Raw genomic sequence first — 24566 nt, 5'->3', positions numbered from 1 at the left:
ATTCTTGCCTGGGGAATCCCGTAGACAAAGGAGCCTGGTAGGCTACAGTCCATAGGGTCTCAAAGAGTTGGACATAATATAGCACACACACACACATATACATATATGTATATATTCACTTTGCAGAAAATATTCATTGCTTTCAAATTTTCATCAGAAAAGCATTAACAAGTAATATGGAAAGGATAGATTTCCTAAAAATTAAGAAAACAATAACAGCATCTAACCTTACACTGCATTTTAAAATGAATTGCAGATGGATTTAATATGTATGAAAACTGAAATTATAACAATCTAGAAGAAAGTATGAAAGTTGCTCAGTTGTGTCCAACTCTTTGTGACCCCATGGACTATAGTCAATGGAATTGTCTAGGCCAGAATACTAGTGTGGTTAGCCTTTCCCTTCTCCAACAGAAGAAAGTATAGGTAATATTTAATTGATCCTGGAGTTAATAATGACATTCTAAGCATTAAGGCATTGATAGAAATCACAAAGGAAAATGTGGAGAGATTTGACAACTAGAAATAGAAAAGGTTGGTTGTCAAAAACATTTTAAACTAAAAGCCAACAATAAATTCGGTGAACTATGCTGAAGGACTGTGCCTTCCATATGTAAGAATTTCTTACAGATCAATAAGAATTCCTGGATACCTTAATAGAAAAATTTTCAAAAACATGCACAATACATAGGATAAGTAAAAAAAAGACCAGCAAACATATGAGAGACATTAAGCCTCACTGATAAATACATGCAAGCTAAAACATCAGAAATACATTTTTCATATTAACTTGGCAAAAATGCAAACAAACTAGTATTCATTACTAGCATGAATTTAATAAGTAGGGTACTCTCATATGATAATAATAGGAATATAAATTGCCTGAAATTTCTCAGAAGTCTTAGTAATTTTGCTTTTAGAGATATGTTCTATGACGTAATAAAAAAATGTGACCAGAGATTTATCTGTAAAATATGTTATTAAAACAATTTCAATGATAGAAAATTGCAAACAACCTAAAAAAACCCTTCAAGAGGGAATTGATTTTTGGAAATACTGTGTTCCTGTTTTAAACAGTTACTCATTTAAAAATAATATTTTTGAGAAATTAAATAACATATTTTGAAACTTTTAGAAACATACCCAAAGAAAGATGAATACTATAGTAAATCCTAAGATGCTGCTTGTCCGTTCTATCTAGATTAAGTAATAGCAAGATGTTGTCGTATTTGCTGCATCTATCTCTTTCTTTTTTACTTTGCTGAAACATTTTAAAGCTTATATCCAGACATCATGCCATTTCATGTCCATACCTTAGCACTCATTTCTCTAAAAAATGAACATTTTCTTGCAAAAATTAGGCCATTTTCATTACTAACACATTTAACATAATTCCTTGGTACTATCGAGAACACTGAAATAGCCCCAGTCATCTCAAAAGTGTCTGTTTCCTTCCTCATGGCATTATTTAAACCAGAAGCCAACAAACTTTTCTGAAAAGGACCAGATAGTAAATAATTTCAGCTTTGCTGGCCAGATGATCTCTGTTGTAATTATTCACCTCTGTTTTTGTGCTTGAAAGCCACAGTCCATACCATGTAAAGGATTGGGCTGTTTTCCAGTAACATTTGATTTACAAAAGCAGGCAGCGAACAGGATTTGACCTTCAGGCTGCGGTTTGCCAACCCCTGATTTAACTCATTCCTGTTCTCCATATTGTGCGGTGGACATTAGCTTTAAAGCTTGATTAGATTCAGGGGCAGTTCTTTTGTGGCAAGAATCCTTCATGGGGAATGCCACGTGCTTCATCTCATAGCCCATCAGAAGGAACATAGTGTCCATTGCCCCACTGTCAGTCATGCTAAGGATACTCAGTGGGTACAAATGGATAAGACTTGATCCCTCTACTACAGGCTCTCCATCTGCCTTTTGTCTAATGGTTTCATCCATTGTGTTTGTTGCCTAAATCTGTTATTCCATTAGAAATAATTGCAAAATTCACCCTTGTGCAACATGGGTTTGAACTGCATGAGTTCACTTATACTCAGACTTTTTAAAATAAATATGTACTGTGAACTAAGATTTATTGAATCCTTGAATGTAGAACTGCATACATGGTAGATCAACTGCTACGTTTTACTTGGGTTTTCTACTGCATGGGGTCTGCACCCCCAACCACCAACCACCCATGTGTTCAAGGGTCAACCATAGTAACTTTCTATCATTCCATCTTACTTTCATTAACCAGAATGCTTCTGTAAGAAAGAACTTTCCAATATCAGTGAGTTAAGTTATCCTAAAATACAGATTGTCCAGTAACAGCTTTTACAATCAGGATATTTTTTGTTTCCTCTTAATTGTCAAATTTAAGTATAAAAATTGGCCCCTTGGTCACTTCCAATGATTTCAGCAGGTTGAGATTTTGGGGGTGTTTAAATGACCTTTCTTTTTTGGGGGGTTTATTTTGTAAGATTATGAACTCATAGATTTTTAAAATATATCCAATGATTATCAGTCATTTGCATTTATTATTATTTCTGATGCTCCAATTATTCCATCTTTGGCCAATGGGACCCCTTTGTTTTGGTTCCTACTAGTCTTAAAAGCTTCTTTCTGTCTAACCTAACAAATTCCAGGGAAAATTTTTCAATTAACAGAGTAAAGAAACTATAATGTATGTTGAAATTTTTAAAAAACAGAAAACAAGCAAGCAAGTAAATAATATGCAGAAAAAATCAGTAAGAAATATACCAAATAGTTAAATATTTCTTATTGGCAGTACAATTCTAGGAAACTATTATCTCTTTATTTTTTTTTACTTCTTTGTACTTTTCTGTATGCTAGATGTTTTGCATTAAAGAGTATTACTTTTATAATGTAAAAACCCAACAGAATATTTTCTTTAACTTAACAAGTTTCTTTAGTACATTTAAAATAATATACAAATTATTTTAAAAGGTGCTTTTATGAACTTTCTTTGGAATTGTAAGTAGAGTAATTGTACAATTTTTAGCTGTATCCCATATTCTCAAAGAGCTTATAATATAAAGAGAGAAGAAAATGGATTAAAAAATCATTATTTAACAACCTCCAAGCTCTAAAACTACATTAGATATTTGTTTCTCCCATCTGTCTTTATAGACCTTAAAATTTTTTTCCCTTAAAATCAATTTGGAAACGAGTTAGTAGTATATTTCTTACAGCACTTGAGGTGGGTCACAACTTCTGGAGGTTCCTAGATCTGTAAATATTTTTCTATTATCCTTAATTCTGTGGGTTGACATATTCAAAGAAAATAAACAGGAACAAATCAATGAAAGAACTTATTCCTCAGTATAAATAAAAGTGAATATTCATTGGAAGGATTGATGCTGAACCTGAAGCTTCAATACTTTGGCCACCTGAATTGAATAACCAATTGCAGGGAAAGATTGAAGACAAAAAGAGAAGGGGACGGCAGAGGTTGAGATGGTTAGATAACATCACCAACTCAATGGACATGAATCTGAGCAAACTCTGGGAGATAGTGGAGGACAGAGGAGCTTGGTATGCTGTAGTTCATGGGGTCGCAAAGAGTTGAACACAACTTGGGGACACAACCACAGCAGCAAAAATAAGTGAAAGGGGACATATAAATTAGTCTCCTTCACTGCAGGTGGTGATCATTTGGCCTTGTCAAGGGTCACTTTACCCTGAGATCCACTGGGGGCCATCCTGGACTTATTTAAGTGGAATTTTAAATTGTTGACCCCGGAAGGAAATCTTCTCAAATGGATCACGCTGTAAAACATGGAAAGTGCTCCTGTTGCATGTCTATTCTTAAAATGAAATTATACTTACCATGAATAATGCCATGAGAAAGAAACGTAAATGCTTAACTATGTAAGAGCTGGTGTGGGTGTATGTTTAAGCGTGTTTTAAGAGAAAAACCCCTTTTCAGTAGAAGTGACAATCTCCTCCACTCTCTTTCTAAAGCCTTGGAGCAAAGCTTTTCTTAAAACCAAGTTGAAATGTTCTTACTTTTCTCAGGCATTCTGGAAATTTAAAACAACCCACACTTTTCTGGGTAAATCATTCAGGATTTCTGCCATTTCCTGCCCAGAAACAGTTTCTTCGTGGTATCCTCTTAGAAATTTCTGTCACTGATAATTCCTTTATACTAACATAAGTAATGAGAGCTGTACTTCTACAAGACAGATTTAACAGTCAAAATCACAGCAGGAAATAGAAGCATGAAGTATTTACTGAAGCAGGTTTAATAAATAAATCTATTTATTTATTAGATAAATAAATGTGCTGGATCCACATGTAGTTTGGCACGTAGTAAGATTAGACTTGAACAACCAAAGAACGTCAACTTGACTGTTCTTAGAATCTTGGAATAAATGTGAACTAAGACTATTTTACATAGAATTTTGGAAAGGAAGGACTGGTGGTCTGCTTCCAGCTATGATCATGAAGTTAAAAAGGAAGAGAGGAAGAGGAGGGAAGGGGAAGGGGAGGAAAGGAAGGGCCCTAAACAAGACCTGTGGAAAAAAAGAACCACTTCTTCAGTGCTGTGCAGAGGAAAACACCTCAGGTGCCACAGTTAACCAGGTGACTCTGATACTGAATTTCTGTTGTTTTTGCTTGGGTCTTAGTTTGCATAACTTAAAGTGTAGTCTCTGCAGTAGGAAAATTAATGGCCCCACCCTTTCCAAAACTAGATTCCTTTGTCAGTATTGGTTCCATTAGACAAAACAGGCAAATACCCCAAACTTCTCTCATAACTCGGTTTTTCTGGGGTATGGATTTGCCTTAACAGGCTTACCAATTTATAAGAACTGTGCGCTGAGAGTGATATTTACCAACTCCCTTTATTTGCTTATAAGCTCCATCAGTATGGGGGCTGAGTACATTCCTGTGGCTGATTCAGTGCCAAGACTCGACATATATTTGTTTAACTAATGAGAGACGATGTCTCATATTCCCATCATTTCCCCCTCAATATGAAGTGTAATACCAGACAGTTAAGAGATGATAAATGAATACTAGTTTACTAGGTGGTGATTCAAATGCTATATGAGGTACCCAAAGTTAAAGATTTATTTAGGTATTCATCTTCTCAATCCCTGCCCTGGAGATAACGGCTGTAAATTTTGATGACAGTTGAGACATACATGCCAGGTGAAAAACTGCTGCTGCCTTCCATAAACTGCTACCATTCTGAATAATTTTGGTCCCTAATTTTTAATCAGATCTGTAGTCCTTGAAATGACTAGTACTGAAAACATGGCATGCACACGTTCCTTCTTGTTTAATTCTGGCTAAATGATAGTAGAACGAACAAAACACATTCGTTTTCTATTTAAATTACAGTTTTGACAGTGTTTCTCAGTACTGGAAATTGTTTAATTTTGTCCCTTGGAGTCAGAGTTCTCAAGAAAAATTGCTTTCGAGGGTAGAGAATCTGAAGCGTGATTTTCGTTCATTTGGGCCATCTCTCTTTCAAAAGAAGTAACTTATGGAACTGCCTCATAAGCTTTTAAAGACAATAGGTAATTTTGGATGATTAGACTTCATTCGTTTGGGTTTATCTGCTTTGGGATAGGAATCAGGAAGCAGGCTCTCCTGAGGCCATGTGCAGATCTGTGGAGCCTTGTAAAAGTACTGGAAACTGTCTTTGCACCTTAAGAAAGGAGCTCAGATTTCTTTGGACCGAAGCATGGGACAGGCAAAGGTAAGAAGCCAAGGACAATAGTGAAATAGCTGAGCTGTAGCAGCCAAGAGGATTCTCATCACTTTGTGATTCAGAGCCACCATTTCTTCAATTCAAGAACATAGCACATTTAAAAGAGCAGCAAAGACAGAAGGTATGAACTGTGCACTAAAAACCATTTACTTCCAGAAATGGACCACTGAGATCCGATATAGACTATTATGTCCAAAAGTCTAAAAGGATACATCATTTTACTAATGCCAAGTTCACTTTGTTCTAGAAGTTGGGATATTTCATAACAAAAATTGAAATAAAAGCCAAAAATGAAACAATGGTAATTGCTTTTTAGATGGATTCTCTAGTCATGTTAATTCAGGCAACCAGTATATTTTTTTCAGTCCTAGTTCTGTTTCTGTCTTCATTCAATCCATGAAGTTTTATGATAGTCTTTGATAGATGGCAAATTATTTTAGTTCCTTTAATATTTATAAAAGTATAATAGTCCTAAAAGTTATTAGTACCAAATTCATTTAGTAGTATTCATTAGTACTATTCATTTTTTTGCCTACTTAGTTACTAAAATAGCTCTGATGTCAAAATATTTCCATATAATAAAGAATTTTTCAGCAATGAAAATTTACCACTAATTGATTATTTTGAGTAGACATACTTTTAAGTAACGCTGATTGGCTTTACATTCCATGCACTTCTCCTCAACACAGTATAAATGAATTAATCAACCACTATAAACATTTAATAGATATGGAAAGAACTTACAGGAATCAGCAATGTAGCTTTCTTGTTTGCTTACTAAGCATTTACAAGGTCACTGCATATTATGCATATTAACTTATAATAATAACTATGGTAGTTAATATATAGCTTGAAAGTTAAGGGAACATTTCTGATTTGAATATTATTTTTATTTTACCCATTTATCCCAGACAGCAAGCTATCTGATTGATGTCCTTTTGGTTTGGATAGGTGCGTTCGATGATAAAACAGAATCACTGCCTTCTGCTTCCTTGAACCCCTGAAATCAGCTGTCTTCTCCTTCAAACTCTGGCAACCAACTGATGGGTCCAGTCATTGAAAACTGGGCGTGGTCGATAACATTCAAGCAGCTTTCTCCTAATACAGAAAACCCTGAGGAATTCATATCAATAATTCTGAATTGCTCTGACAAATGTTTTGTTACTAACCCCATCAGAAATCTGTGGATGAATTTAAACCAGAAGTATACTGCCTAAAGCCCTAAAACAGACAGGCATAATTTAGGTTTGGACAACAGGAATGTCACAGAAATATTTGTGATCCAAAAGTCTTAACAGGGTTTTGCCTTAGAAACTGTTCTTTGATTGTTGATATTTCCTTTGTTAACGTGATTGGCCAGAATATGGAAAATAAAAGGCAAGTCATCCACAGGAGTTAGCCTGCGCCTCCTGAGCAGAGAACGTGCGTGTGAGCGCGCGTGGGCATGGCTCGCTGCCTGGCTCCCCTGCACCACCATTGATTTCCTCTTCCTCATTAAACACTCGTCGATTCCTGTCTTCCAGATGACACAGGCTGCCCTAGTAGCCAGTCAGTATCGCCTGTGAAGACGCCCTCCGATGCTGGGAACAGCCCCATTGGCTTTTGCCCTGGAAGTGATGAAGACTTTACCAGAAAGAAATGCACAGTTGGAATGGTTGGTGAGGGAAGCCTCCAGTCAGCGCGACACAAGAAGGAACCGAAGTCAGGCCTTGTAAAGCCAGGTAAGTGGCCTTACTCTTCATGTTCTCATCAGAGCCGCATGACTGGAGTGATTTCACATGAAATTTGAAATGAAGCCCCTGGATATCAGCATGAGGAACACTAATGCAGTACCTAATACCCAGAAATCTCTCTCTCTCTCTTTTTTTTTTAAATAAAGAGGTGGAGCAGAGAGTGGAATCTTTCCTATACTAGTTGTTAATTGAGAATGCATAGTGACATATGTGTCTACTATAAAGACATGTTAAAAAGGGAGGAAATTTGAAGAAATGTTAACTGAATGGTCTAACAGACATTTAAACTATATAATTAAGTCTAGCATAAATTATACTAAGAAATTACTTGGTATCATCTAAAGTATGCACAGCTTATGAAAAGAACAGGTTACCTTGAGGCAGATCTGTAAGGCTGGGAGTGCTTGCTGACCTAGCTATTTTATTTGCTTTTTTTAAGACTGAAATATGAGTATGCTGCTGTATGTGTGTGTGTGTGTATGTATATATATAGAATGTTCAATAATGACAAAATAGTAAAAGCTTTGAGATGAAATGGAGATCATTATTACAGTGAATAAGATGCCATGAACATCAGAACAGTTCTCAGAATTTGCAATATATCAATAATATTTTACATCTCAAAAATATATACAGTGTATGAGCAAATAAAGTTTTAGTGAAACTAAAGTTATAACTTGAAAGTAAAAGGACCTGAATATTGGCATTAAGAGACAACCCCCTATTGCCTTATTTTCTTCAATATCACCAGTTGTGCTATACATATTAATGAGCCTGAAAAGACAGATTAATGGCTTGCATGAGTTCCATTCTTTACATTTGTCTTCTAATTTCTGTTTGGTGATGACATTTTTGTGCAAGGAGCTGTAGGTGGCTTTATTTCAATGGAGTCAAAGCTTGGTCCTTGTCTGCTTCCATTGGAAGGTCCTACATCTACTTCCTCTCTCTCTGCTTTTGTTCTTCATGAATAATTGATATGCAGAGCATATCTTAATGAATTATTCTTCATCTTGCTTTTGGTCAATCAAAGAAAATGTCGTTTAGTCTGAGAGCAAAATTTAAATTGTGTGAGGAAGAAATCCTTTATTTCCTGTTGGTTCCTGGTAAATGTCAGTCAAGTGTTGAATTTGTTAGTTGTCTTTTGCTTTGGTGTAATATGAAAAAGAAAGGAAATGATACACAGTGGAGAAGACAGCATAGGAGAAGATGGGTATTATAAAAAAGATGTTGAGTACCCCTTTTTATGCTTTTTATGCTCTTTTATATACTTAAGACAGAGACAGTGAGTTAAAGAACGTCACATAGTTATTGTATTGTTGTTGTTATTAAGTCGCTAAGTTGTGTCCGAATGTAATTATAGTCAAGAAATAAACCATTACCTTGTGTATTCAGAAACTAGAATGTCCTTCCTCTCTTCCCCAGCTCAGCTGTCCTTTTAAAAAATTAAGATAATTCACATACTATAAAATTCACCCCTTTAAAGTATACATTTCCATGGTATTTAGTATATTCAAAAGATTGTACAAACATCACCACTGTCCAATTTCAGGGCATTTTTATATCCCTCCAAAGAAACCCATACCCATGAGATGTCACTGTCCACTCTTCCTTTCTCCCAGCCCCTGGCAACCACTTACTTGCCCTCTGTCTGATTTGCCTGTTCTGGACATCACATATAATGGCATCATACAATCTATGGCCTTTTGTGTTCGGCTTCTTTTGCTTAGCATGATGTTTTCAAGGTTCATGCACTAGCCCGTCATTCTTTTTATGGCTCAGTAATATTCTGTTGTATGAATATACCACATTTTAAAGTAGACTTTTGGTGAGTGATTTTGGGCATACAGAAAAATTGAGCACCCAGTACAGGGTTCCCCTATCCCCTACCATATCTCATATCTCGTACCACTACCTCCAGCTTCCCCTGTTATTAACATCTTGGCTTAGTGTGGTGGCACACCATGCTTTGCTTATCCGTTCACAGTTGACAGATATTTGGGTTGTTTCTACTTTGGACCTATTGTGAATAATGGTGGCATGAAGAGTCACATACAAGTTTTTGTACAGACTTTCAGTTCTCTTGGGTGTATACCTAAGACTGAAATTTCAAAGTCATATGGTAACTCTATGTTTAACCCTTTGAGGAACTGCCAAACTTTTTCCCCTAATGGCTGTACCACTTTACATACCACCAGCAATGTCTAAGGGTTTCAATTTCTCCACATCCTTATCAACAGTTGTTATTGTCTATCCTTTTGGTTATACTTACTCTAGTGAGTGTGGAGCAGTATTTCATTGTGCTTTTGATTTCCATTTCCCCGCTGGCTAAAGATGACGAGCTCCTTTTCATGTGCGTATTGACTGTTCGTGTATCTTCCTTGGAGAAATGTTCTCAGTTTTCTTCTAGCCAGTTGGGAGCAGTCACCAATAGATTCTGCTTCTGCAGCATACAGGATGTGAGTTTAAGAACAGAAGCCCTGTCATCCTCTTTTTGTATTCCTAGCACACAGGGTCCGGTGTGTATCGAGGGCACAGTCGACATTGGTTGACCTCAACAGCAAAGGTAGGCTATGGCATTGAGAATGCAAAATGCTGCAGGAAAGAGTGTCAGCTTCAGGGATTGCAAAGAAAAAATAGATTTTTATTGTGAAGATATTGTAGGATTTGAATGCAACTTGAAATTATTTTATTTCCGTTATTCACCACCCGCCACCTCCCCTGATCCCCACCTCATTCTCTAAACTTTTTACAGTGGTGACTATACAAATAAACAGTGAAACAAGAGACGAGTGTGGTGAAGCAAGAACAAACTAAGTTAAATGGCCGTTAAGATTATCCTGGCCTTCCCTGGTGGCTCAGATGGTAAAGAATTCGCCTGTGATGTGGGAGACCTGGGTTCGATCCCTGGGTTGGGAAGATCCTCTGGTGGAGGGCACGGCAACCCACTCCAGTATTCTTGCTTGGAGAATCCCAAGGACAGAGGAGCCTGGCAGACTACAATGCATGGGATCACGAAGAGTCGGACACGACTGAGTGACTAACACTTTCACTTTCATTTCAAGATTATTCTTGCCCTTCCTTGTTTCAGTGATCACCATGGGCTCGGTCACTTCAGTCATGTCTGACTCTTTGTGGCTATATGCACTGTAGTCCTCCAGGCTTCCTGTCCATGGGATTCTCCAAGCAAGAATGCTGGAGTGGGTTGCCATTTCCTCCTCCAGGGGATCTTCCCGATCCAGGGATAGAACTCATGTCTCCTGCACTGCAGGCGGATTCTTCACTGCTAAGGTCCAGAGGAAGCCTTGTTTCAATAATCATCATAAGAATAATCATATCTTAATGTAAGGTTAAAAACCCTATGTGTATGCACGGAATTCACCCTGAGCAAGTCTTGGTTCCTACAGAAGATACTTGTTGAAGATCAGCTACTTGTCTTGCTGAGGATGTTTAAGTAGAAAGTACAAGCAAAAAGCCTAAAAAGGAGGGGGGAGGGAGGGAGGAAGGGAGGGAGGAAAAGAAGGAAGGAGGAAAGAAAGGAAACACGAGTTGTTTATGCTATTTCGATAATAATGGATCCTTTGAGAATCCTGAAGGCCATGGACCCATACTCAAGAAAAATATGCACAAAATATCACATACTATTTCTGAGGTTTTATGGGCCCCCTTTATTAGGATTTTTGACTCCTAGTTAATAACCCCTGCCCAGAGGCAGAGCCTGAAATAGCACCTTTGTCAACTGCTTTGTCAACTGCTAAGCAGTGCTGACCTCATGATCTTTTGATTTATTTGCATTTGGTCAAGGTCACAAGGGTCCCCAAAGTGTATTTTTTAGTTGCCTGAGATTTCTAATGTCATCACTAAAAGGAGTTGCTTGAGCTTTTGAATGGGTCCCTATCTGTACAGTGGTGTGGTGGTTTAGTCGTGTCCGACTCTTGCGACCCAATGGACTGTAGCCTGCCAAGCTCCTCTGTCCATGGGATACTCCAGGCAAGGATACTGGAGTGGGTGGCCATCTCCTTCTCCAATCTGTAGGGTAAGCTCTTTGTATTTAAAACAGTCTGCACTGGTACCTATAGCTCTCTGACCTTTCAGCAGAATAAACCTGTCAGTCTCATAATTAAGAAGAGAGGAAATTCTGGACACAAGGGTCTTGGGTTACTCCAAAATGTATAAAATGCAGAGAATGTGTCGTTTAAACCACAAGAAGATACTGCTCACTGGTTATTAAAATGGCCCATCTCCTCCGCAGCCCCAGGTGACCATCTCCCCTCAGCCTAAACTCATCTTCCACTCTTGATGTGCGCTCTACTTTTTTAAAATAAATCAACTCATTAGAACCAATACCAGTTTATTAAAATAGCAAGCAATTAGTGTCTCCTACACAGATGCTCCAGGGCCCTTTAACATTAACCTGGGCCCATTTAATTTTAGGTCTGTTGTTCTAGATTCTGGAAACTGCTGTTCACCTTGGAAAGGAGTTATTGAAATGCCCCCTTTGGTCATTCAGATAAAGAGCTAGTAATGTTGTATGTGTGTGTGTGTTCTTAGTCACTCAGTCCTGTCCAACTCTTTGCAACTTCATGGACTGTAGCCCCCCAAACTCCTCTGTCCATGGGGATTCTCCAGGCAAGAACACTGGAGTGGGTTGCCATTCCCTCCTCCAGGGATCATCCCAACCCAGGGATCAAACCCGCATCTCCTGCATTGACAGGCAGATTCTTTACCACTGAGCCACCTGGGAAGCTCCATAGTAATGTTGACTGGGTACCTAATGCAGAAGGAGAAGGAATTGTGTCACACGATGCCAGGAAGAGCTTAGTAAGGTAAGCTGAGCATGCCCGCACTCCCCAGCAGGGCACCATGACATGCACAGCATGAAAGCCCTGCCTTCTTCTAGGCAGGACTCGTGCTGGAACTTCTTGGAGGCAGTGCGCCTTCTGTCATTTTGGCTTCTATCACTTAATGCAGGTTTAATTATAAGTTGTCACCAAAGAGCAAAAGAAAACAACCCTGCGGTCAGTTGGATAATGGCTTTGCCTTTTCCATGTTTTCATGAGTCAACTCAGCAGACGTTCAAGACTGCATCTCTAGAACGTAATACAATTGTCTGTCATGACACAGGTGTGCAGGAAATCCTTCAATGAGAATGGAATTATTTTTAGTGTGGGAGGAGCGTGGGAAAGATAGGCAGAGGTGACCTCAGCATCATCCTTGCTCTTGGGAACCTTATCATTCAAGACAGGTAACTGTACAATAAAGCTGAGCTATAGTACAGATTAAAAGGAAGGGAATGAAGGCATGCTGATAGGGAACTTTTTATAATAATGAGTTTTTATTGGAATATACTTGATTTACAATGTTGTGCTAGCTTCTGCTGTACGGCTGAGTGAATTATTTATACATATACATGCTGTGCTATGCTAAGTCGCTTCGTTTGTGTCTGACTCTGCAACCCTATGGACTATAGCCCCTCCCCCAGCTCCTCTGTCCATGGGATTCTCCGGGCAAGAACACTGGAGTGGGTTGCTGTGCCCTCCTCCAGGGGATCTTCCTGGCCCAGGAATCGAACCCGCGTCTCTTATGTCTCCTGCATTGGCAGGCAGGTTCTTTACCACTGGTGCCACCTGGGAAGCCCATGCATATACATATATTCTCTCTTTTTCAGATTCTTTTCCTATATAGGTCATTACAATGTGCTGAGTAGAATTCCCTGTGCTGTAGAGTAGGTAGGTCCTTTTTAGTTATCTATTTTATGTGTGTAAATAGTAGTGTATGGGCTTCCCAGGTGGCATTAGTGGTAAAGAATCCGCCTGCCAATGCAGGAGACATAAGAGACGTGGGTTCCATCCCTGGGTCTGGAAGATCCCCTGGAGTAGGAAATGGCAATCAACTCCAGTATTGTTGCCTGGAGAATCCTATGGACAGAGGAGCCTGGCAGGCTACAGTCCACAGGGTCACAAAAAGTTGGACATGACTGAAGCAGCTTAGCACACGTGCCTGCAATAGTAGTGTGTATATGTCAATCCCAATACTTTTTGAGAGATCTGCATTGTTAGCGTTCCTTCTCTCAGATGCTTATCCTGATTTTAGTCCACAGTCAGTTTTCCTGATGAGATTGTTGTCACCCAGAAAGGAAAGTTTTTAATTGGATTTCTGCGCTAGAACATTAAATGATTTCCCTGGGCCCCTTTAATGCTTGATTGTCTACTTGGGGAGCATCTTAGCCCAAAGGAGAAAAAGACCCAGTCGGTACCTGTTCTACAAATGCAAGGACTAAATCCTTCCTACACAAGGCTTGTGGGAGAGCTGGGGAAACAACTACACAATTTGAACAAATAATTAGAAAAAGTGAAAGGGAGGGGAAAAAAAACACCTGCTGTTTAAGGAGGTAGATCAAGAGCAAATGGTTAGGGTCACTATAATTGAAAAGAAATCCACATTTAGAAACTGAAATGTTGAAATCTGCATGTGAAGGATGTCACCGCCGCCACCAGCATTCAGACTCGGTTGGTATTCCCCTGTCATCAGACACCACCCAGGCTATTGAAATCAGAAACCTGGCCAGATGAACTGTTATAACCTCACCGCAGTAACAGAGGATGGGTGACTTTAAAAAGACAATTTCCCACTTTCAGAGGCATTTGCTAGAAAACTCAGAAGGCACCAACTGGATTGGTGATTAATCAACACTGGTTTCGGTAGACAGAGGCTCTTTCGCAGACAGCCAATGGCCTGCAGGTGTCCCCGTGCTTATCAGGGGCATCGTCCCTTTGACTTCAAAGTTAGTCCTGTCAAATAAAAGGGTCAATGTACAGGGTGGGGCGTGAGCAGGGCATATGTTCTTACAATAACTTGACTACAAAGAGGAGACTCAAGAACTTAGCTTACAGTTCTCCGCAGGTTACTCAGCTTGTGATTTCTTGGGGGGGAGGGTGTGAATGGATGGCGGGGCGGGGCTGCGGGGACACTTACTAAGCACCAGACTCAGGAGTCCAGCATACCGAGTTCACACTTTCATACCACCTCTTTGTAACTGTGCACTCTTCAGCTACCTGTAATCTTCCAGAAACTTTGTGTTTGGCATCTTCAGAATGGGTTATTGTGTCCATTAAACAGATTAAAGAATGCAAAATGCCCAGCGTTCCATCTGGCACAAAGCAATGCCTTAGTAAATGTTCATAACTGTCATTCGTTGCTCTTAAAATAGTTATCAGAGATTCCTTGTACTTTGTTTACAGGAAAATCCTTGAAACTATCACACAGAACTTACATTTATTAAAACAAAATTCTAGCATGTTCTCCCAGTTCACATAAAACAGGAGGAGTGTTTGCTATTGGAGGACACTGGAGAGAGCATGAGTTGATTGACAGATGATGGTTTGACAATGAGAAAAGAGAAAATATGAAAGGGAAAATATGAAAAAAGCAAACAGAAGACCACTAAAATGCATAATGGCCTATTAAATGTTTTGTAGCACTTGTGTGTGTATATATGTGCTCAGTTGTATCCGACTCTTTGTGACCCCATGGGCTGTTGCCTGCCAGGCTCCTCTGTCCCGTGGGATTTCCCAGGCAAGAATACTGAAGTGAGTTGCCATTCCCTACTCCAGGAAATCTTCCTGACCCCGCATCTCTTGCATCTCCTGCATTGGCAGGCACATTCTTTATCACTGGCACCACATGAGAGGCTTCTTGTAGCACTAATGCAATAGTTAATGTTCTAGAAACAGACTGAGTCATTGTGATGGTGTAGTTGGCAGAAAATGATGTGTATGAAGGCAGGAAAATTCCTGAAGCATTTTAGAAATATTTTCATAGAATGGAAAAATTAAAATTTTAGTGTTAAAAGAGATTTGGGTTATATGGAAACATTCTGCATTCTTTGGCGGGCAGTGCTTTTCTAATAGCTTTTAGTTTCAATCAAAGCTCTTTCAGCTGCAAAGCCCAATCTCAAATAAAGTCTTTAGTCTGTTTCAGATGCTAAACATATCTGGAAGACTATATTAGATGTAATCGTGTGCTTGCATGACTCTGAAATTTGATTAAAAATTGTTGTAGCTCATATTTATTGAGCCTTGACTGTCCCAGGCAAAATTCCAAGGACTTCACTCATTTAATCCTCATATCAGTGTGAGAAGGGGGTATCATTGTCCCCTCTTTTACAGATGGAGAAACTGTGCCATAGAGACACTAATTCATGCGAGGTCACAGTCTGTAAATGGATTCTAAACAGGATAGTTTTGCTTTTGACTCTTAACTACCACACTGGTTTGTAAGGTCCAACGTCAAAGGAATAATTTTAATTGTAACAGGGAAGTATGACAATTGAGAAAGATGAGTTGATATGAGACAGGGATTTTTTTAAAAAATATCTGTGGAGCCCTATAGATTAGCTGGTATAGTCCATATACATATTATGCTGGCTGCTGCTAACCAAATCAATGAACCTCAATGTAACTTCAATGAAATACAGAAAACTGAACACAGGAGGCTATTTGGATGCAGATCAGGAAAATAAACCATGAAGATGTCACCATCAAAGAATGTTAAGGTCTTCAGAGTTTTCCCCTTAATCATGACCTACTTCTTTCTCTACTTGTCACAGTGTTTTATGTGCCGCCCTGTGTGTCGTCAATAGTTTCATAAACAATGATTACGTTTTGCCAACTTACACAGGAGCTTTTGCACTGATACCGAAGTGGATCTCTGAAACTTTCACTCTGAGAGAAAAAATGTTCCCCTAGGAATCAGCACAAAATGTTTTACGATGAACTGCTGTATAATCTCCCTCTTCTCTCCAGCAGAGACCAGACCGGTAGGGAAAAAAAGCTTAACTGTGATGAGGAGCCCTGGGTGTTTATCTTTATGGCAGGGTTACTTACATATTTACTGTCATGCCTTTCTCCCATCTGTGCCTTTGATGGTACACCCAATCAATGTAATGGGGCCAAATGGTCTGCTAATGGTTTTCCCATAAGAATTAGTGAGTTATAATCCTCTTCTTCTCAGAGGTGACTGCTGTCCATATCCCAGGTCTACTGGGATTTATTACACCTACAGTGTTATAGCTACCAATTTGGGGGCCCGCCAGATGCTTCCTAAGTGCTCTAATGTGTTGAGAACAAAGCGTTAGTGGTATCTCACACATAGCAGATGCCCCAGAAGACCACACACCCACCATTAAAGGTTTTTATCGACTACCAGCCCAACAGAAATAAACCTGAAAATTTCTTTTACACACAAACCTATAAACTAAGAGTTATAAATCATACAGATATATGCTTTAGGTTGGGCTTCGCCCCCGCCCCCTGCCAATTGAGAAGAGTTTATTGAGGCGACTGCATGCACAGAAATGGGCTTAATTAAGGAAACCCAACCAGTATGGGGCTTCCCAAGTGGCGCTAGGGGTAAAGAACTCGCTTGCCAATGCAGGAGACATAAGAGACATGAGTTTGATCCCTGGGTCGGCAAGATCCCCTGGAGGAGGGCATGGCGACCCACTCCAGTATTCTCGCCTGGAGAATCCCAGGGACAGGGGAGCCTGAAGCGTTATAGTTCAAAGGATTGCAAAGAGTCAGATACGACTGAAGCAACTTAGCACCTAGCACAACCAGTACGGGGATGGAGCAGCTTGGAGCCCTTCCCTGTTGTGAAGAGGCCAGAGGAAGGTCGAGATACCAGAGCCCAGAGCCAGAGAATTCGCAGGCTGCATGTGAGGGAACCATGCACTTTGGTAGCAAAGTGTTAGTCGCTTAGTCGTGTCTGACTCTTTGCAACGCTGTGGACTGTAGTCCATGGCATGCTGCAGTCCACGAGGTCAAAAAGAGACACGACTGAGCTGACTGGCTGGACTGTAGTCTACTAGGCCCCTCTGTCCATGGGATTTCCAAGGCAACGTTACTGGATTGGGTTGCCATGCCCCCTCCAGGGAAGCTTCACGACTCAGGGATCGAACCCGGGTCTCCCACATTGTGGGCAGATTCTTTACCATCTGAGCCACTAGGGAAATCCAGCAAAACAATGCCTCTAACAAGAGAGGAGGTGGAGGGGACTTCTGACTTCTCTGTCTTCTTTGTGTATAATTAGGTGGGTGGCGTTTGGGTGGACTGGGCTACTGATGAAAGTTATGTGTTGAACCAAACTTATGTAAGTTTGTTGGGGTGATTCAGTGAGTTACGGTCTTCTACCACCTGAACCTGTGTCTAACAACAGCCAAGGTTCAGCAGTAGGCACTGTGGATGCCGGCCATGTTTAAGTGAGGTGAGCTTCAGGAAACTAGCTACGGTGGACTTACAATCCAAGCCATTTTGAATTCAAGTCCATTACATGGACTGGAATGTTTGTGGCTTTGCAGGAAGGTGATTGCTGTGTAGGAGTCTAAAAGGCAGCAATCCTCACTTCACCACCTGTAAGGATTCTGCTCAGCTTCAGTTTGAATCCCGGCTATACACTGATGAACCAGCTTTCACTCATTCACTCAACAAGTATTGATAAAGCATTTATTCTGTGCTGACACCATTGTTCCAGGCTTTTGGGACAGAGGAGGGGACAAACAGACAAGATGCCTGTTCTCTTGGAACCTGCCTGATATAGGGAGATGGCTGATACACAAGCAGACAAACAAGATAAGTTCAGATAGTGACACGTAAAACAAGGTAATGCTATAGCCGGTGATGAGCGTTGGGCTGGGAGAGTCTGGGGAGGTGACATTTGAGCTGAGAACTTAGTCATATTCCTTTGCACTTGTGGAGGGTTTGCGGGGACAGTGAGCGAAGCGGTGAGCTAGGAAGAGGAAAGAGTAGTTGCAAGTGAAGTCTGCATCAAGCAATGGGAACCTACTGGCCAGTTTTAAGAGAGACATAATTTAATATATGGGTTTCCCAGGTGGCTCAGTGATGAAGAATCTGCCCGCCAATGCAGGAGTCACAGGAGACGTGGGTTCGATCCCTAGGTCAGGAAAATTCCCTGGACAGAGGAGCCTGGTGGGCTACAGTCCATAGAGCACAGAGTCAGACACAACTGAGCATGCTCTCAACGCAACACAATTTAGTGTGTATGTTCAAGGCCCTTTTGGTTGCTGTGTGGAGCTTGCATTATCAATAGGTGAAACTGGAAGCAGGTTAATGAAGGAGAGGCAGTGAAAACAGAGCCAAGTGTAGGAGACAGTGTATATGAGTGAATACAAGGTCCTGCATTTTCCTAATGAGATTAAAAACATTTTATTTGCTCACCTGAGTAAACCTTTAGAGATGGATGAAATAGTCAATAGCTGGTAGGTTTTTTAAATTTATTTTTTTAGTTAAACATACAAATGTATACTCTGTTATTTATTTAGAAGTAGGGATCTTGTTATTCATCATTAATATAAAAAATTTATGACCCTCCTCCTCCCTGGAGCTAGTTTTCAACTCGGGTGTCTTTTCTAGAGCAAGTTATCTTCACTTCTGCCCAATTTGTTTGATACAAAGCCATTTTGAATTCATATCTGGAGCTCTCATTGGACATTATTTTTGAGCCTGCGAGTACTGTGAGGGTAACTGTTAAGTTAATGTATAAGAGGCTCCCAGCCAGAGGTTAAAAACTAGACAGAAGCTGATCTTCATCATAAAACAGTCCCTAGGTGTTTGGAAGACCGAGGCCGGTAGGCAGCATGTCAGGTCGGCTGTCCTCCTCCAGGAAGAAGGAAGGGAGAGAGGGACCAGGGGATACTCACCCAATCATTTTAGGGTCAGGGCACAGAAGTGGCACATGTCATTTCCAATTATATCCCAGGACATCTTGGTCAGCTGGGCATCTATTATTATGGAAGAAGGAAAGAATGGGGCTGGACATGGGAGGACAGCTAGCAGACCATCACAGCACCCACGGGGAGCATGGGGGCAGGTGGTTTTTCTGTTCCCCTGTAGAGGCAATGTCAGTATCAGTCAATACCCAAAGCTATTCAGTTACTAAGTCCAGTTAGCAAAGAGAGTACAGTTTTTTTTCAATCTCCATAACTTAACCTTTGACTATTGCTATTTAATAGCAGAGGCAGCAGAGCATGAGATTGTTGGATGGCATCACCGATTCAGTGGCCATGAACTTGGGCAGACTCAGGGAGACAGTGAGGGACAAGGGAGACCTGGCGTGCTGCGGTCCACGGGATTGCAAATAGTCAGACACGACTTATCGACTGAACAGCATTGCTATTTAAATTGATCTTTAAAAAAGGCTGGAGGAGTCATACCACAGGAATAATGACAAAATCTGACTTTGATTTCTTGGCCCCCTCCATTTTAAACAATTCCGTCAGTCGACCCCTGAAGGCAGCCCAAAACAATACTGATTGAGGTCGATTCAGTCCCATGTGTCTTTTTCAAATGACACTTTTTGTTCAAAGAAGGTAATTATAAGAGAGAGCTCTATAATAAGAGGCTTTGGAAAGACTTTAAAATAAGGAGCTTTCTTTTGTGTGAGGTAATTGTGGGAAGGGAGTGCCTCACCTTATATTTAGGTATTGAATAGGGTGTACCACGTCACTTGCCAAGCAGTGGGAGGCAGGGGAGTTCACATGCTGGATAGTTTCTTTTGTAAATATGAGGAAATGGTTTCTCTTTTGTCATATAGAGAAACAATTAATACTTATCTTTCTCATGTTGATGTGAGAATCATAACATGTTACGTATGTAACGAAGTACAGGCCTACCTTAGAGATTTTATGGATTTGGTTCCAGACCACTGCAGTCAAGTGAATATTGCAATGAAGTGAGTCACATGAATTTTTTGGTTTCCTAGAGTATATAAAAGTTATATTTACACTCTACTGTAGTATATGAAATGTGCAATAGCATTGGGTCTAAAAATATATACATTTAAAAATACTTTATGCTATCATATGCAGATCATCATCTGACAACTCACAGTACCACATACCTTCAATTTTTTTTAAAAAAGGCAGTATCTGCGAAGTACAATACAGTAAAACACAGTAAGGTGAGATATGCCTGTATGTGTATCGAGTAAATACTGCACGACGCTGAGAGGTAAACGTGCATGTCCTATACCTTTGGAAAAATCAGTGTCAGCATTTGGCAAGTGTTTGTAGTTACAGTATCTTCCTGTTGTGCAGTGTGTGCTCAGTAAATGATCATTGCAGTTATTAAATGAGCAAAGTTTACAAATAGCACAACTTTAAGGTATTTGAATGGTCGCTTACCATCTTGTTTGCATTGGTCCTATTTTACCACCATTACCTTCTTAGTAAGAATTATTCTAATATAATAAATGGCTTTTCTGGAAGCTTAATAAACATCTTTGCTCTAAGCAAACTCCTGTTTGGAAACACTGTGCCAACAGTTGTCTTAGACAGCCTTCAATTCCATTTTCTCCCTTCAGAACAGCGATTGTCTCCTGGTCCTCCCTCCCCGGGAGGACTGTGAAGTGCTTTGCATATTTAAATAGTTGGAAGTCAGGAAGTACACTGAGTATTTTCCTCAAAGTGTCACGTGCTTGCCATTACCATGTAGGAATGTGTTGGGTTTTGATGTGATTTCTTCCTCGCTCTTTGGGATATAATCACTGTCGAAAGACTCGTAAGTGTTGCTCCATAATTGTCAAAGATTAGCCTTGACTGTTCTGTAAGCCTTTACCTCTGTTTGACAGTTTGATGCTTCCTTAAATGCTTTGTGTCCATTCATGAGGGTGATGGTTTCATTTGAAATGCTGCAGTCACCAAGGAGAAGCTCTTGTGCTCTCTCCTGATTGGCCAGCCTCCCCTCTGCCTCCTGTTGCTATGGTGCCCAGCAGAGTAACTTCCTTGCCCTGTACAAGTAGGAGGCTCGGTCTCCATGGATACCCCACTCTGAGACTGTACTCCACGGAGAGATGAGCTGAGCTGCACATACTGTATTTCTGCACAAGACATACCCCAGCCTGAGGTGGGAGGCTGTTTGCAGAGGCAGTGTTTGCCATGAAAGTCTACGGAGCTTATCTTCTAAGTAAGTCATATTAGTCACAGTAAGTAAATAATTATATTGGATCCCAGAGGATATGTTCTTTGTGTATATGTGTGTGTCAAGTTACTTGTGGTAGGCTAAAAATGTAGTCTGGAAACAAATTTTCAACTCTGTCTACCTTTCAGATATCCTGAATGCAGAGTCTGAAACTAAACTTTGAAAACACACACCTATATTGTTTTAAATACCCCTTGACATTTGTGAATCTGTCATTTGTGAATCTGCCATTTGAGGCAAAGGGGAAAAGATGGACATGGATGATTACATTTTAGAATGCTCTCCTAACTCTGAGCCTTGCATGCTGCATTTGTAAATGCAGAGCTTGTCCTTCCCCAGTGACGTGCTATGGGAATAGACGAACGAAGGCACAATTAATGCTAATTGGCCCTGCAGAGAGTGTGCGATGGGGCCTCTGTGTCGGCTGAGACTCAATGTATTTATTATCAAGAATGATCTTGCTTATGTGCTCATCTCTGCCAGTTCACCATGGAAATTACTCAGAGACCATCTCTCTAACCAGTTTTAATTTATTTTTCTCATATAGTGTTCAGAAAAAATTCAGAAACTCTTCAGGTCCATGGAATTGGGATGGGGAAGAATTTTGTTTTTATTAATGATTTGCTCTAACACTTCCGCTTTATTGTACCTTCCAAAAACATAAGGGTTGGGTTTGCAATGTTTAAAGCACATGAGTCATCTTAGAGCAGTTTTCATCTGTTGGGTGAATGATTAATGCCTGTGGTGCTAAAATTAATGAGTGGAAACAAAAGACTATATGTATGGTCACCCCAACTTTAGTTCAATAATTCTAAAATTACATTAAATTAGATCTTCAGACTGTCCACAGTAGGTAGCTGGCTCTAGACAAAAAGCAGAATATACACTGTATTGGTATAAGAGTGATTCACTTTTAGTATATAGAACAGTGAGCACAGAATGTCACATTAGATTGTAAATGTCTCTTATTTTCTGTACTCATGACTAACCATTCATGCAGAGGAGAACCAGTGTAATGTCATCTCTTCCAGCTGTTAGTCATGGTTCAATTTTAATTCCCTCAAATGGTGAAAAGTTACCACCCTTTGAGGATGTGAATGTCCTGGTGACACCTCTGGCTCTGATTTTGTCACTGAGGTCAGGCTTTAGGTCACTGTCTTAATATTTTATAAATATAATTTCCACTCATCAAAGGGGCAGCAGACAAATAAAGGTTCATGATACACTCTGTAGTGATCATGGCTTTAAAGACATGGAAACAATGTCCACGACACTTTCTGCAAAGTTTTTCACCTCCTTAGTTGTGGCTCAGTTGGTAAAGAATCTGCTTGCAATGAGAGACCTGGGTTCAATCCCTGGGTTGGGAAGATCCCCTGGAGAAGGGAAAGGCTACCCACTCCAGTATTCTGGCCTGGAGAATTCTATGGACTTTATAGTCCGTGGGGTTACAAAGAGTCGCACACAACTGAGCGACTTTCACTTTCACTTCCGGTATTATAGGTTCCACTTCCTGTTTTCAGTGTGCCTGTGACAAATTCTCCTGCCCATCTCTGCAAACCAGCAGAGTATGGGATTTTTTTCAACCTCAAAATATCGGAATTTGCTCTCTGTTTCCTCATCTATATCAGTTCAGTTTAGTCCAGGTCAGTCGTTCAGTCATGTCCGACTCTTTTGGACCCCATGAACCTCAGCATGCCAGACCTCCCTGTCCCTCATCTATATAGTGAACTAATAATAGTACCTATGACATTAGGCTGCTTTTGAAAATTCAGTGACATCATCAGTAGCCCATGACATATACTAAATAGTCACTGCTGTTGTATTATGATTACTGTAAGCATCATTATCATTTCTACAATGGCTTGTAGTTAAGGGAGGGTGTATCGAAGAGCCTGAACAGTTCTTTGGTTTGATTCCATTCAGCTTATCAGATTTCCTGGCAAATGCTAAGAACCTAACCATGCTCTTGGTGCTCGGTTTTCTGATGGGAATTATGACATTCAGTGCACTTGAAAATGTAGACAACAAAACAAAACGTGCGATGTGCAGTAGTTTTTTCTTTTCAGATGTGTGGCTTTCTGTTTTTGTCAGATGGCCGTATCTAGATCTACATAATGAAATGTTTGCCAATTCATTTTGCTGCCACTAACAGATATGTAAGATTCCACGACAGATATGTAAGCTAAAAGGGGCTGGGCCGTAGCTAAGTGTAGTTAATATTTATACCTTGTATTAAAAATGTGACATTTAAAAACTTAGGTTCCGATTCTAAGCTCACTTCCTTTCCTGAAAGGCTTTCCATTCAGTGTGCGATAAATGACATATTTTGAATGAGAGCTGTTTCATTAAGTTGAGTTTTGGGAGTGATGAGAAAGGAAAGGAAGGGAAATGATTGATTAATCTGTACAAAAATAGGCCCCATGCTGGGGTTTTTCTTTTTGCACTAATCCTCTGTGACATCTGAACCAAAAAAAAGAGTAAAACCAATGCCATATGTGCCGAGCCTGCTGGTGCTGATTTTAAAGCGCATGAAGAGTTGACCCAGATAATATTTTGCAGTTTTATTTTCATTACAATGTCATTTTCATTTTCCATTTCTTCTTTCTGGCCTGTTCTCTTCCTTCCATCTGTTTGCCCTGGAAAGAACGTGGCATGTGGAATAAGGGCTATACCAATTTTGCTTGAATGGAGAAAAAGGGGAGGACATTTGTAGAAGGCAATTTAATAGGTCTCTAGAGGGTGGGGATCTGGGACTCACTATATTTCCAAACACAGAGCTAAATATATTTTGCTAAACCTAATTTCAGATGCAATATCACTCAAGTAATGAAGCTAGAATAAGCCTTCTCTTGGAATATTTCAAGGCAAAAATCAAATCCATAGCAACATCCCACTAGCACAGCGACCTTTTATCTGTATGACACTGGTCTGTGACCAACATAATCCCCGCTTTCCTTTTCCATTGACTTCAGTCAGACAGGCACACGCTCCGATGATGCACAATTTGTCGAGCGTTTGTTAGGTGACCAGTGCTGCTGTCATGAGTTGGGGATCACGTCCTTCTGTTGACATCTGAGGAGCATTCTGAGGTCTCAGTGGCAGTTCTGTTTC

The 24566-nt window shown here is 40.1% G+C and overlaps 1 protein-coding gene across 7 annotated transcripts in view; it reads left to right on the top strand.

Moving 5' to 3' along the window:
* The window catches only part of SYBU (syntabulin), an 80800-nt gene that overhangs the window by 16366 nt on the left and 39868 nt on the right, over window positions 1–24566 (top strand). For 4 of the 7 annotated variants that reach the window (XM_065903036.1, XM_065903035.1, XM_065903040.1 and 1 more), the window contains 2 exons: window positions 7255–7452; window positions 9968–10027. In XM_065903036.1, the coding sequence (XP_065759108.1) occupies window positions 7255–7452; window positions 9968–10027 (258 nt within the window). The remainder of the gene's footprint in view (window positions 1–7254; window positions 7453–9967; window positions 10028–24566) is intronic. The other 3 variants (XM_065903038.1, XM_065903037.1, XM_065903041.1) reach the window with 1 other exon arrangement.

The sequence above is a fragment of the Muntiacus reevesi genome, chromosome 12, assembly GCF_963930625.1.
Source record: "Muntiacus reevesi chromosome 12, mMunRee1.1, whole genome shotgun sequence".
Classification (NCBI taxonomy): domain Eukaryota; kingdom Metazoa; phylum Chordata; class Mammalia; order Artiodactyla; family Cervidae; genus Muntiacus; species Muntiacus reevesi.
Note: the sequence above shows the minus strand (reverse complement) of the source record. Positions and strands in the feature narration are given on the sequence as shown.